The sequence below is a fragment of the Rhipicephalus microplus genome, chromosome 1 (assembly GCF_043290135.1).
Source record: "Rhipicephalus microplus isolate Deutch F79 chromosome 1, USDA_Rmic, whole genome shotgun sequence".
Taxonomy (NCBI): domain Eukaryota; kingdom Metazoa; phylum Arthropoda; class Arachnida; order Ixodida; family Ixodidae; genus Rhipicephalus; species Rhipicephalus microplus.
In genome coordinates, this window is record NC_134700.1 from 69,221,919 (window position 1) to 69,236,375 (window position 14,457).

General features: G+C 43.9%; 1 protein-coding gene across 3 annotated transcripts; it reads left to right on the forward strand.

Moving 5' to 3' along the window:
• The first annotated feature begins 2,526 nt into the window (after positions 1 to 2,526).
• LOC142775320 (uncharacterized) lies at positions 2,527 to 13,930 on the forward strand. 3 transcript variants are annotated; one of them, XM_075876689.1, is made up of 5 exons: positions 2,527 to 2,906; positions 7,882 to 7,936; positions 10,093 to 10,319; positions 13,328 to 13,487; positions 13,583 to 13,930. In XM_075876689.1, exons 1-5 carry the CDS (start codon positions 2,760 to 2,762, stop codon positions 13,843 to 13,845), a joined length of 852 nt encoding a protein of 283 aa, XP_075732804.1. In that variant the 5' UTR covers positions 2,527 to 2,759; the 3' UTR covers positions 13,846 to 13,930. The 3 variants fall into 3 exon arrangements, with proteins under 3 accessions (XP_075732804.1, XP_075732841.1, XP_075732871.1); XM_075876726.1 differs by having other exon boundaries at positions 10,093 to 10,181; XM_075876756.1 differs by having other exon boundaries at positions 2,767 to 2,906; positions 7,874 to 7,936.
• The last annotated feature ends 527 nt before the right edge of the window (positions 13,931 to 14,457 follow it).

Below are 14,457 nucleotides of genomic sequence, written 5' to 3' on the forward strand. Positions count from 1 at the left end.
GTCTTGGTTCGCAATACTCCCGTCCTGGCCTCAAACAGTAGAGAACTACCCTGAGTATTATCATAGATTCTTTCTTTGGCAATTTCCTGCTTAAAAGTTTGATAGATCTCTAGTGCGGACTTCTTAATCATGCCAATTCTCCACATGTCAGTCTCCGTTTCCTGCAGTTCCTTTTTAACCGATAGTTCTTTCTGGTTTGGCCACCTGCTGTTTTCTAAGTACTTACCAGTCAATTTCCTGGTTCGCTTCCTCCATTTTGTATTGACATTTTTCATGTACAAGTAGCTGAAAACCTTCATAGCCCAACGCTCCTCCCCCATTTCTCTCAATCGCTTCTCAAATTTTATCTTGCTGCTAGCTTCCCTGCCATCAAATGATGTCCATCCCATATCACCTTGTACTCCCTGGTTTGGTGTATTTCCGTGAGCTCCTAAAGCAAGCCTACATATTTCACGTTGCCTAATTTCTAATCTTGCTTGAACTTGTGACCTCATGCACAAGACCGCGTTGCCGAAGTCAGCCCAGGAACCATGACCCCTTTCCATATTCCTCTCACAACATTATACCTATTGTAATTCCACAGTGCCCTATTTTTCATCACTGCTGCATTCCTGTTATCTTTAGTCGTCACGCATATTTCGTGTTCCCTCAGGTACTCGGTCCCATTGCTTATCCATACGCCCAGTTATTTGTATTTATCTGTTATCTCTAGCGTGACTTCCTGTATTCTAAGCTCACTACCTTTGTTATCATTAAAAATTATGACTACTGATGTTTCCTAACTGAATCTAAAATCTAACCCATCTCCCTCATTACCGCAGATGTCCATCAACCTCTGCAAATCTTCCTTGTTGTCGGCCATTAGCACTATATCATCTGCGTAGATTAATGCTGGTAGTGCCTGATCAATGAGTTTTCTTTGTTTGACTAAAGAGAGGTTGAAGCCAAGTCCCCTTGACTCTAATTTGGCCTCTAATCCTTGTAGGTACATCATGAATAAGAAGGGTGACGGTGGGCACGCCTGCCTAAGTCCACGTTTCACCACTGTGGGCTTGGATACCTGTTTTTCCCACTTTTTAACTACCTTGTTAGTTTTATAGATTTCCTTTAAACGATTAGTGACTCCATCTTTTACACCCAGTGTGTCTAGTATTCCCCACAAGTCCTCTTGAACCACGCTATTGTACGCTCCCTTGAATTTCTGCAGGCCGGTAGGAAGCTTCACAGCGCAGCGCCTGATCTTGTGAAACGGCGCAGCCATGCAGGCAGGGCATTCAATTCCCTCCCTATTTTTTGTATACTACTGTCCTTGTGTACATCGTAGAACACATAACAGTAATGATAGCAAACAGATCATTGATTCGGGTAGGCTTGGTGTTTTTATTTAAAATGGAACAACGAGGAAGCTGCTGAAGCTCGTGCCTGTATACAGCTGCTTTATATGGAGATGAAACTTTAACAAAAAAAAAAATGTAATGATAAACAGTAGGCTCATAACAAACAACATTTCTCTGAGGGTGCATGGAATATATGTCCCATGCAAGGCTATGCATTGCAGTCCTTACTGCATTGATTATGTACACGTACTGCAGGGCATGCAAGTGTATGCAGACACACGCTGACGAAATGACATTTTTTGCTACATACAAACGTGCACCGCACCAAATAAGACACACGTGTTTGTATAGTCAGGGAACACTCGTGAATATTGATGAAATCACACACCTCGCTTACAGTATAAAACAAACATAATAGCGAACAATAAAATGCGACGCTGTTTAAAGAGGCGGACCCAGGTTACGAGGAGAATTATCAGTATGGCATACACACCACGTGTCAAGCTTTTGCAACATCTAAAGAGACTAAATATGGAAAGTTGCCTTTGTAAGTTAACATGACAGTACCAAATGGAGAAGCCACACGAGAGAACAATTCATCGTGGGCTAAAGAATGTGTTTTAAATATTATACACAGCTTTGCAAGATAATATCGACGAGTTTTACTCGTCTAGGTGTGGGAGGTGTAGGCCTGATAAAATACGATGTTGCTTCAGAGCCTTTCTTTCGTAATATTGCAATTTTATTCAACTCTTTCAAACGCGGCACCGTAAATTTCTACTGGGTGCTCGAACACGGCAAGCAGGTCGCGGGGCAAAATCTTTGTAACATTTTATTACCGAAACAGCGATACTAGCAATGCTTGAGCTGCACTTGCTGTTTTCTAAATTGTAACCTCCTCAATCTCATCACTGTGGTCAGGAAACAGAGAGGAAAAGTACAGCAGTAGTACGTAGAGAAATATTCAATTTCAAGCCCTTTAGCAATATCATCTGAACAAATTGCCAGTTCACTGTTGAATTCTCGATGGAAACAAACAGCTGATCAGGGACGCAAGCTTGGCTTGGCACTGGCTTGGCCGTTCATACAGAGCCAAAAGCCGCTGCAGGAAACTGGATTGCGGATCGTTCCTTCCTCCGTGGAACTGAGACAAAATATTCTATACATTTTTCTTTTCTTTGTTTCATTTCTCTAATTGCTCTTGTGATGGCGTGGACCGCGCTTCGTGATCTCACGTACCGGCGCACTGTTTTTAAGTTTAGTATGGCGCACGATAATACATGATTGCGTGCTTTAATTTAAAAAGGTTCGCGAGTATGGCAGCAACACTGCAATGTCGGGAAGAGGCACGGGGAAGAGGATAGTAGTAGAACCAGTAGCAGCTGCATGCCCGGGTGGAGCGACTGATGCCCAGATGGAGGAATGTCAACCCGGTGCCTTTTGTGTTGGCCGTGCTGGCAGTTCCGCCGACTTTATAGAAAGAGACGACCCCGTCGCTTGTCCTCTTCTCTTTTCCTTCGGGCATCAGCGACAACATTGACGGACGACGTGTTCGACTTCACCGTGCACGTGAGTATAGGTTGGTTTTTCATTCGAGTGAATTCTTGTTCAGATTTGCAACTTGTCGACTTCATCCTGATCACCTGTCACCGGCAATAAGTCACATACGTGTGATATTTAGGTGAAATAAATGATAATGCACATTTTCTGCTCCATTTGCGTGACTTAGCTACACCAGGACATGAGGTAAAGCCTTTGTCGCCTAGCCACTAGCAGGCAAGATCGATCACTCGCATCCTTCAGTTCACGAATCAACGCGCCTGCCTTAAAATTAGTAAGCTGCTCGCAAAGAAATCTTACCGAGGCAATTTTGTTTTCTGTGAACAATGCACCGTAGATTTGTCTTGAATAACAAAAAAAAACTTGAAAAATAAATGTCGCGACCTTTTAGAAAACGCCGTGTCTAAGAGCCAGACGCGGCATTTTGTAAAAGGCTCATTAAATTCAGTATGTTTTCGTAGTTTCTGCTTAAAATTATTATTGTCTATGAATTTCATGGCCCAATCTTTTGCTTTGGCTGAAAATCTCGGCGGCAAAAACTTTGTTCAGTGTCCCTTTAAGGGCAGGTGTAGATGCCATCATTTCAGTCGCAAATCTTTTTGCTAGTCGGTCGGCTGGTTAACAATAAGGGTACTAACTAGAGTTCCAGATTTCATCAGCAACACATCGTCATGGCTTCATCAGATGCTGCATTATATACATTCTATCCTCGTTTTTAAATAGGTGTACCGTATGGTCCACTGTTACAGGAAACAAGCGAGCTCATGGACAGTGAGCCATGTGGTGCTAACTGGCAGCGAGGCTTGTGAATGGAACGCATGCGCATAGAATCGGGGTGCGCCCAGTTTTGTCTGCCATTTCTCCGCCTGTACGCATGACAGCATTGGAAAGCGCATCCGTATTTTAGCTGGACAATTTATCTAGCCCAGTGCCTCCTGCTTCAGGGATTTCCTGTGAGCACAAAAAATGCATGATTTTAATCGTTGCTGCAGTGTTTTGCAAGTTGTCACCGTAAAGCACATCATATTTTTCGCATAATGCTCGCTGCAACTAGCAAGTTTCGATGACTCAAAATGTTGTTCAGGTCTGATGTAGCAAACATTTTAAGCTCGTCCTCGTGACCATGAAATATTGGTTTACTAAATAATGGAAGGCAGAGTAGGTATCAGTTGATTTACAGTGTGAAAATGAAAAGTGCGAAGGACCGTGCCTCGCTAGTAAGCCCCGAGAGCATGAGCAGAGAAGTAGCAGATGAGGATGCTCATGCGCTGCATTTCCAAATCTCACCAGCACTAATGCTTGACGGACTGCTGGCCACGCACTAGCGTGTTCTTTCTGAAACAGGACTTTGGCCCTGTAAGCAAGTTCTTGAAGGGCATAAGTAAAACGTAGAATGGGCCCCCTAAATGCACCCATCCTTGAACCATTGGGCTTATGAATTAGTGCCCTTTTCAAAATACAACTATTCTGAGCTATAAATTGTGACAGAACAGTGCACGAAGTTTAAAAATGGGAAAAAAGTCTTTAAATGTCCCCTTTATACATAGTGTTCTTGTGATGTCACTTCTGCCGTTGTCGCCCTCTCCCGCCATGCCCGGGTAACTCCCTGGGTACCTACGGCAGTTCACGTGCTGCAGTGCGGTTTGTTGGGGGCTCGTCATCTGTTGCTGTGAACGATGTGGAAGCATTGTGGTTTTTTGTTGTCTTACTTTAACGAGCTCATTGGATTAGGAAGGCCTCGCTCGTTCACTCGATACAAGACCAGATAATCAAGATGTGCGACACATATACCAGCCACGGCGTACACCGGCTGCCCGCCACAACCTATGAGGGCCTATTATCTTGCTTTCACTACAAATTGCCTGGCCCAAAAACAAGTGAAAGCTCAAAATCTCTCGAGCCGCAATTTTAAGAGTGGTTGTGCGAAGCGCAGCTGCTCCCATCGAAAACTAGTCGTGCAGAGCTAGGCAAGTTTACAAGAGATATAATAGTATGAATATATTATCACGGCCTACGTCACCAAAGTAGCAATGCCCCCCCCCCCCCCCCCCCCACCCAAGTGCTTTAAACGGTGCTGATGTTGAGCTTGAGCCTCTTTGATTAAAATTTGTCGAAATAGTCGAGGAAAATATTATACAAGGCAGATAGGGACTTTGCGTGGTGTGTGCCGCGGTAATGCCAGTCATCACTTTATTTTTCGCGTATGCTTTAACACACTTTTCACTTTGTATTTTGCTTTTGTTGTACGCTAATGTACAGTGGAGTCACTGAACATGATAGAGACCGTGTATAGAATTAATTGACTAATTAAAAAAAATCCTGACGCCCAACTTGAACCGATCGGCTATACTTCAAAGTGAACTAATATTGTTTCCCATTCTTTATAGTTTGTTTCAATGCAATACCAAATCTCCGCGATCGCCATCACGATTTTAACTGCCTTTCTCGCCATCATGATTTTAACTGCGGACAAGTTTGTATGTACAGTATCTTGATAAGCTATATCTGTTTGCAGGTAAATACTTGGCTATGGCACTTACCCGTAATGAAGTTGCACCTGAAGATGCAAATATTGCAAAGTTTCTTCAAGTAGCTTTTGTTAATCTGCACCAGCCAAATACGCTGGTACTTTTAGGAAAATCGGAATGTGCGTTCTCAATTTCAGGTTATAACTTTCAGCGAAGAAACACCCTAAGCTCTGCTCCCTCTGCGTGGCCTACTAAATCAACTTGCCTCACTAGCAGCTCATAATTTCTCAAACTTGCATCGTGAGGCAAAACTAAACGGGTGAAAGCACGAGGAGACAACATGGAAGTTGTAGGCGATAGATTCGGTTGGTGCCCGGGCATGTTGGTGGCGCATTTCGGAAGTGAAGAAAAGGTGCTGCGAGATGCACGTGCACACTTTGTATAGTTGCTGTATTGGACAGCAAACTTTTTTTCTTATCTGAGCAGTTTTACCAAAGGAAGCTTCATCATATGGCGTGATAAATGAAGTGAATCCACAGGTTGAAGCACATCATAGCCTCGCTGTGCTTTTGTACTTTCTTTAGCTCGCAAAATTTATTTGTACATATAAGTGACAACTTGCCAGTAATAAGGCAGCACTTGTTTCTTTACCATATGATCATCTCCGGTGTGCTGCTGCCTCAATATTTCAAATTCTAAGCATTTACACCATTGTATGCTAACTTTTCCTTCAAAGTGAGACAAGCCACATGTGTATCGTAGATCAAGAAGCATGCCAGTTTTACGTACTTGCAAGGTAAACATCAGAAATGCACAGTTGATCAAAAATACTAGTTTAATGGTGCATCTACATAGCAGAGCACCTGTGGCACCTCGGGAACAAGATAATGCCACATATGTTACAAGAGATAATTAAAAAAGACAGGGGACGTTCCGTGAACAAATAGAAACAAAAATAAAATGGCACGGTGCAGTGAGCGAAGGCGGCAAAGGGGGGGGGGGGGGGAGCCCGTGGGACTTCAGCAGATGAACGTAAGGTGTGTGTTTAATATGTGGAAGAAACAAAAATTCAAAATTTTGGCGACTGAAATGAGGGTGACTTAGTGAGTGCGCTCATGACGAGAGTAAACACGGTTATTATTATTTTTTTTTTCAAATCTCTTTTGAAAGCCACAAGAAATCTGTATGTGGTGCAGCCTAACAGAAGGTCCGTGAAGGCAAATTATGAATTCGTCGTTGTACAAAGGCCTATTTTTTTTTTTTTTTTCATGCGCACCATCCCCGCCGCGGTGGTCTAGTGGCTAAGGTACTCGGCTGCTGACACGCAGGGCGCGGGTTCGAATCCCGGCTGCATTTCCGATGGAGGCGGGAATGTTGTAGGCCCGTGTGCTCAGATTTAGGTGCACGTTAAAGAACCCCAGGTGGTCTAAATTTCCGGAGCCCTCCACTACGCCGTCTATCATAATCATATAGTGGTTTTGGGACGTTAAACCCCACATATCAATCAATCAATCATGCGCACCATAAATAGTGCTCAAAATTTAATTGCATATGTTGTTTTCATCCTCGCTGTATTCCGTGCTGTTTATGATGTAAAAAAAAAAAAAGTAGCACGCTGAAGTGGTGCTGCTTTTGGGCAACAGTGGAAAATGGCGGGGTGCATGAATGCGCAATACTGCCGCTTACACTCAAATCACTCTTGTGGTCACCTCCCACTGTTGCATATTTCACAGCTGCATATTTCCTAGCTAGAAAAATTTGATTTTAGGTGTTTCACGCCATTTTCCATGTAACTATTCCACAATTGCACACACTGATCAGCAGGCTTTCAATTGCGCTGAAGGACACAGGTGCCATAAAATTCATAGTCGATTCTTTCAAGAAACCGTATGTAAAGGCTGAAGCTTCATGCGTACATACACACACACATACCATATTGTTTTTTGTACTTTATGAAAGCTGCGAAGGTCTCATGTGCCTCCAAGCGTAACCTGTCTTATTTATTCTCCATCACCGCAAAAGTTTTGTGTGTTTCAAATAAAAGTACTTTGCGCATGGCCACTTTTGGGTAATCTTTTTGTGTAGGTGTTATTTGAGCAGCCCACAGTGTTTACTTTATAAGCCTGTATGTATATGTTGCATTATAAGGATGCAGAATGTGTGTAGCTGTGCAATATAGATGAAGTGTAAAAATTAAGTGTGTCTATTGTAGTGTTCTTGCAACCAATCTTACCCCCTATTCTAGAACGTCCCTCCACTCAACGCTTCACTTTCATTTGAGATGGCTGATGGGAGCGCCGTCTCTAAGCAGAGAAAATTGCTGCATGTCAGCAATAATCTGCTGTGATTCTCGAGTAGCGCAGCGTCGCTTTCAAACGAGCAGCGGCACAGTGCTCAACTCTGTCAAGTGAAGGGTGAAAGTCGAGTCGGGGAGCGTTTATGAATATGGGGGTTAGTTTTGTCTTGTTAACCTGCCATTAACACTGGATTGATGCTATTTTGCTCTAGCTGTACAGTGCTCTCCAAGGCTCAAGGAGGCACCGCACGGGGAAGGCTCGGAGCAAACCATGCGTGAGTTTCCTTTCATTGTTACACTATGCACGTATTAAGTGATAGACTTTAATGTATGCTATTTGTATTGTGCAAGTTTTTGGGGACATACAACTTCCAACACTTATATGTTCTGACGAAAATCACGCAAGAATGAGAGAAGCTTGTGCAAAAATTATGCAAGAGTGTAAGAAGCTTTTGCAGAAGTCTGTGAAATGAAGTTTTGAAATTTTGTGGCAATGTGTCATTGTACAGTGGTCAACAGTCTTGCTCAGCATGCTTGACTGTAGGGCTCCCGGCTGCACAGGCGCATCTACGGAGTGCCTGATGCATGATGGGCCAAATGTCAGCCTGCACACTGGTGCCTCTTATCCCCGTTTGTCTGTTACATCAGTGTCTCTTGTAAAAGGGATCAACTGTGCTACCTTTTTTTTTTTTTCGAATGTAATAAGTTCTTTTTCCAGATTATTGTTGTTTTAAGGTAGAGCCTCACATTTCTATCAAATACTGAAGATTCTATTTTTCCTTCTAGATGCTATGAAGTCACTTCTTGTGTTACAATAGAGTGAACACTGTTATGAGAAAAGCTACTTTATGGAGTTAACTCACTTCATATTGACTTAACACACAGAATTGGTGAAAACTACACTCCATTCCAGCTGCATTAGGAATAATATTCATTTGCATACTTCTGTTTCTTTTGTTTGTTTGTTGGCTGGAGGTTTGGAGTATAGGGTGGCCAGAGGGCACTGTGTAGTCTTTCTTCATCTTCCCAATTTTGTGAACATCAATTGATAGCCGTATGGGAAGCAGCCAGCATGCTGAAACAGCGGTGCAAGCATGCAAGATGTTCACCATTGCATGCAGTCAGTTGCTGTGAGCAACCTACTGCATACAATTAACTGCGAGTGGTGAACTAACGCTGCACTATGTGTGCCTCTTGGAAAGCTGCAATGGTAAAGTGCCACAATCGTATAGTAACATTGATAACATCGCAATTTGTTTGTTGAATAATTTTGCAACAGAATCAATGGAGTTTTGGATAAATTTGTGTATCTGCCTGGTTCATTGAAGCTACAGAGTTAAATGCGGTATATACTCGCGTATTATGTGTACTTTTTTTGTCAATCCGGTCATGTGTGAAGCTAGTAGGAATCGCTGGCCTAAAAGCTCAACTTGGAATATATGTTGCAGGCACTGTCACAGCTGTCTCAAAGCGGATTGTCATTTGTTTGCTAAGCCTGTTCAAATGCCCCCATTTTCTTGAAGTTCTTCCGAACAGTGCTCACAAAAACCAGTTCCCACGACAGGGTTATACCAGAGAACATAAGTACTCTCCAATAATTGTCGGGAACCCAACGTAACGTAAGATGCAGACAAGGAAGCGCGATGCCAACACAGTGCTGTGTGTGTCGCCCTTCATGTGTGTGTGTGTCCATTCCTTGTCCCAGTCTTCTATTGCGTTGTGTTCCCTCCGATATCTAACCAACACACCCAAACTTCTATGCTAAGTCTTATTCAACGCACTCTTCTGCTGGCTCCCATACTGAATATTGCATGTCGAAGAACTCCACGCTGATGTGCTTAGCGGTAGCACGGTTTCAGTTTTCTTCGGTAAGCTTTATAACAGCAATCTGCCTCGTATATAATTATTGTAGCCTATCACAAGGAACGGTAAAAACGCAATGGCCAGATGGCGAAACCGAAAAAAAAAAAATGAGTGCGAAAATCTGCCTCATCTAGTTGATGTGACAGGTCCTTGCACGCGTTCAACATCTGTGCTGTGTCTCGGGAATACATTCTTGCCGTGGAAGAGGTGGGAAGATAGGAGGCAAACCTTTAGGCATTTCGGACTACACATAAACAGGTTTCAGTTTTCAAGTTCGATATTCTAGGGAAAGCATAAAAGTTCATGGAAGAAGGGACCTTGCACTCGGTCGATTTTGTGTAAGACTGCACTCGCCTGCTCGACAAGAGATGTGCCTGACCAGAGCATCATGAAGTCAAATGTGTCTGTGTGTGTGCTGGCAAGGTGGCTCGGGCTGGTTGGGGAGGGCAAAGTATGCGAGCAAAAAGTTTCTTGTAGTAAAGCAGGCTGGCTAATTATACTGGTGAGCAAATTATGTGAGGATGCAAATTGTGCGAGTAAATATGGTATGTACTGTTGTATGTTTCAGCTCTATTGCTACGGATCCTGCGGATCCAACTTGGCATCCGGCAGCAACAAAGAGAGGTTCTGCAGGAGGTGCGACAGCTGAAGCACAAGGTACGGCTCTTGTCCGTGCCTCAGCACGCCCAGCCAGCACAGCGCCCCTCTGACCTTCCCCGGCTGCCTGCTGGTACAATTGGAGAAGTGGAGGCAGCAGAGGCAGCTGTGCAGAGTAAAGCTGTGGCTGCGGCTTTGGTGTATATTTCTTGATTTTTAATGTGCCTATGTAACATGCAGAAATTTAGTACTGCTTTAAGATACTGTGTTTCGGGAAACAAACTAGTCAGGTTATCTCATGAGCCCCTGTACTACAGTCGAATATGAATAATTCGTACTCAAAGAGGCCAGAAAATTTGTTCAAATTAAAAGAAGTTCAAAATAATGAAAGTTACCGTAATTACTTGAATCTAACACGCACCTTTTTTTCGGTTAAGAGAGTTCATAAATCGCATGTGCGTTAGAATCGAGTACGAAAAAAAAAACTGAATATGGTCATTCTATTGGCATCGCCACTTACAAAATGGCCGCCCCCTACGTGCGTCGGCATGGCGCGTCGGTCATTTCTGCCTACGTGTTTCCCATGTGCGGCACTTCATACGTGTGCTGAGGAGTTCGTCATCTTGTAGTACATTAGCATCGACGGCATGGTAGGGCCGACTCCAAAAACTCGAGTGCACCACAATGCTGCTTCTAAAAGAAAAGTCGTCGCGTGTGCCGGAACGGACAGAAATCGGGTCGCATCGCGGTCATTCGGAGTTCCCGAAACGTGCGTGCGGGACTGGCGAAAACAAAAGCAGAATATTGTCGACAGCAAAGATTCACGCAAGGCTTCAGTGGACCACAGCAGGGTCGGTTTCCACAAATTGAAGAGCTGCTCTGCGAGTATGTGATTAAGCAGTGAGCGGCACAGCGGCCCATGACGACACAACTGCTCCAAGTGCAGGCTATGCAGTTAGCCTTAGAAAAAGGGCTAATGCAGAGCCATTTTAAAGCGAGCAGGTGCTAGCTAACGAACTTTATGAAGAGAAAAGGCTTTTCCCTCCGAAGGCGAACGGGCATATGCCAAAAGTTGCTGGAGGAGTACGAAGAAAAGCTTCAGAGTCTTCAGAGGTTCCTCCTAAACTTGCGGCACAACAACGGCTACCTGCTTGGGCAAATCGGGAATGCCGATCACACGCCTCTTTACTTCGACATGCCTGGCACCTCAACCGTCTAGGAGAAGGGGGCGAAGCAAGTTTGTGTACTGACATCGGGCCACGGTAAAACTAGAGTGACAGCAATGCTCTGTTGCACGTCAGATAGGCATAAGCTTCCCCCGTACTTCATATTTAAACGGAAGACGCTCTCAAAAAGAGTCGTTTTCGCTAGTGGTGTGATCAAGCGGGCCAACGAGAAAAAAGGGTGCGCGTTGCAACCGATGTTTCTTTTTTTTTTTTTTTGTTGTGGAAATCGGGCGCGCGTTACAATCGAGGGCGCGGTAGAATAGAGTAAATACGGTAAACGAGCGGAGGACTCACCATGCAGTGATGCATGTGCATGGAGAAGTTTTATTCACAAATTACAGGACATCCGTCATTAATTAAAGTAGTCAATACATGTCTGTACACGTTGGCCTTGCAACGAGTCAACAAGTTTTGCGTGCAGTTTGCAAAGCATTTGTACTTCGGCTTCAGTATTCTCCTGGCAAAAGAAGTTGCGCGCGGCAATGTCCAGTGCTGACACTCTTCGAAGACAACTGTGTTTCCACTGTTACCATCTGCGCTGCAGCCGGAGCGTGGCCAGCACATGATGAGAATGGAGGAGCGTCTCCACCTGGAGAAAAGCAGATCGGAATTCGAGAGAGAAACACTCCGCGGCAGCTTTTTTTTTTTTCTCTCTTCATGCACGGTGTTGAAAGGAGAAGAGTCTCTACATAGCAGGAACGAAAAACAGGGAAGCATGACACCGGCGCGTTGCAGATCGGCATGAGAGAGGCAACTCTCTGCGACAGCTTTTTTTCCCCTCTTTCTCTTCATGCGCAGTGTTAAGAGGAGAAGGGTCTTTACGTGGCAGGGACGGAAAAAGCCGAAGCGGGGCACAGGAATGTCGCAGATTGGCATTTGGCAAACATTCCACCGCAGTCTTTTCTTTCCTTTTCTTCATTTTCTTCTTCAAGCACAGCGATGAGGTGTCTGAAGTGCCACCGCAGGATTGGGCGGGGTGCTGAGAGCATTTTCGGAGCGCGGTATATCTTTGATAGGACCACAGCGTCAGTTCGAATTAAATGTGTTGGAATTAATGAGATTCGACTGTATTTACTATAGTCTGTGAAGTCCGAGTGAACTGTCCTAAGCTAGCAGACGATGTAGGCGGCATCGTGTGTTTGATGGGCAGTGACTAGCAAAAGCCTGCTTAAAACAGACATTCAGTAATTTTGTTTATTTATCACCCTATTTCGTGTCCGCTGCGGCTCTCTCTACTTTGAGCTACAGTTCACCCTGCCTTGTGTTAGCCGATTTCTTACTTTTTTAAAAATCTAACATGCACCCAATTTCGCAGTGTGAAGAAAAATGCACCTTTGTTTATTGTGATGAGATTTCTATAGCGACAGGCCTCTTTGTTGGCTATCACAGAAAAATATAAACAGCAAATGGTGCGACCATCTAGTGCGACCTTTATTTTTCTATCAGTTTCATCTATGACCAAGATTTGGTCGCTCTAAGGTTGCCTCTTAGTACGCCTTGATCATGTTCATTTATCTTGTTGTGCTCTGCTTACAATGCATTGATTAAAAACATGTCGAAGCTTCTTTTTGAATTCCACATATTTTATCGTTTTTCACCTGTAGAAGCTACTCGTGGTCAACATTCAGGCAAAGACATTGTAACCTCGAAGAAACGTGTATTGGAATTTGAGCACTGTACAAAGTAATTATACTATTTCATAGCTAGAATCAATATTTATTAAGGGTTATAACAGTGTTGTATTTGATTTCATAACAGCGAAACTGCATTCAGAGAAGGACTCTGAAAGGTTCTCACACTGAGTGTGAGAGGGCTGATGTGGAAACCATTTTAGGTCAAGTGAGTTGAAGTTAGCGTAAAAAAACAATGAAATGTTGTGATGCCCAAAAATTCAAGTTGTTGTTTTCAGTGTCCTGTTCTTGCAGATTTTTATCATGAAAACATTTCGATGTGCTGTTGCGTTCTTGCATTTTTTTACAGCGCAAGCACCTCCTGCAGATTGGGGGACGTGGCCTTCGAGAAATTGGTGTGAATGCCATGAAGGCTGTATTGGCACATGACGTGCAAGTGCTGTACAGCCTTCATGGCAGAAAAGGGAAAAGGGCCTTTGTGAACCTGAGGCTCTGTAGATTAGTGACAGGTTAGACTTGTTCATTGTTTTATGTCTGTGTACCCTTGTGTATTCTCTGTACTGCAGTGCTTCATGTACTATGGTATTTCTGTTCTTGTATGCAGATGTCATCTGCCAAAAAGCAGGATGCGACCAGGCGGAGGCCCTCAACTTTATTAAGAGGTGGCTGCCAGGGTCTGGTGATCGCTGTGGGGGCAGGAAGCGGCGCTTCAGAGAAGCATTTGTTGTGGAGCAGCCCGATGATGCCCACTCTCAGAGTGCAGATTATCGGCTGCTCGCGGCAGCTGGCTTCCTGCCCAGCCACAGCAGCCAGGGCCTTGACAGCACCACTGTCACTGTGCCCCCAACGCAACCTGACCTGCAGTAGAGCGGGCCTTTTTTAGTTGTGTATATATATTTTTCAATGTATACATTTTTTGTTGTACCAAATAAATAAAAAAACAAAGAATAAATAGTCTGCAGACTGTCGGTGGTGCACTGTTCGGCTAGCTTATGCTGATTCGGAAGCACCATCACCATGTTTTAGTTACAAAAAAATGCTCTAAACTATGAATATTCTCGATTACCATGTGGGGGACATATGTGGGGATTGCAAGTGGGGGACATACGCTTTCAACATTTACTTCCTAACGACTTTTTTCGATCTGCTGTACCAAATACCAGTACCAAATAAAGCACTCGCTATTGCAAAAGAAATTGGTAAAAAAATAAACTACACTTCTAGTGTTAGCAAAGGGAATGAGGTATAAAAGATGAAATAGATTGAGTAACTGCTTTCAGTTCTCAGCATTCAATTTTCTGTTGCCCCGAGTATACAGGGCTGCAAAGCTACAAGAGTGGGTCATCGAGGCATATTGTTTAAATCTTCCGGTAAGAAAAATTCCCTACTAATAATGGTTACATGATGGCAAGCCAATCAGTAGCCAATATTTGTCGTGCAGGAAACAGCGGTGTATTAACGGCATTTGATTGGCTGCAA

What these genes read in the sequence shown, in the direction of transcription:
- LOC142775320 (XM_075876689.1), top strand. Translation starts at nt 2,760, where the DNA reads ATGTCAACCCGGTGCCTTTTGTGTTGGCCGTGCTGGCAGTTCCGCCGA. An exon ending in AAGCTGTGGCTGCGGCTTTG is followed by an intron (nt 10,320 to 13,327) that starts GTGTATATTTCT and finishes ATTTTTTTACAG; the next exon opens with CGCAAGCACCTCCTGCAGAT. An exon ending in GCTCTGTAGATTAGTGACAG is followed by an intron (nt 13,488 to 13,582) that starts GTTAGACTTGTT and finishes TCTTGTATGCAG; the next exon opens with ATGTCATCTGCCAAAAAGCA.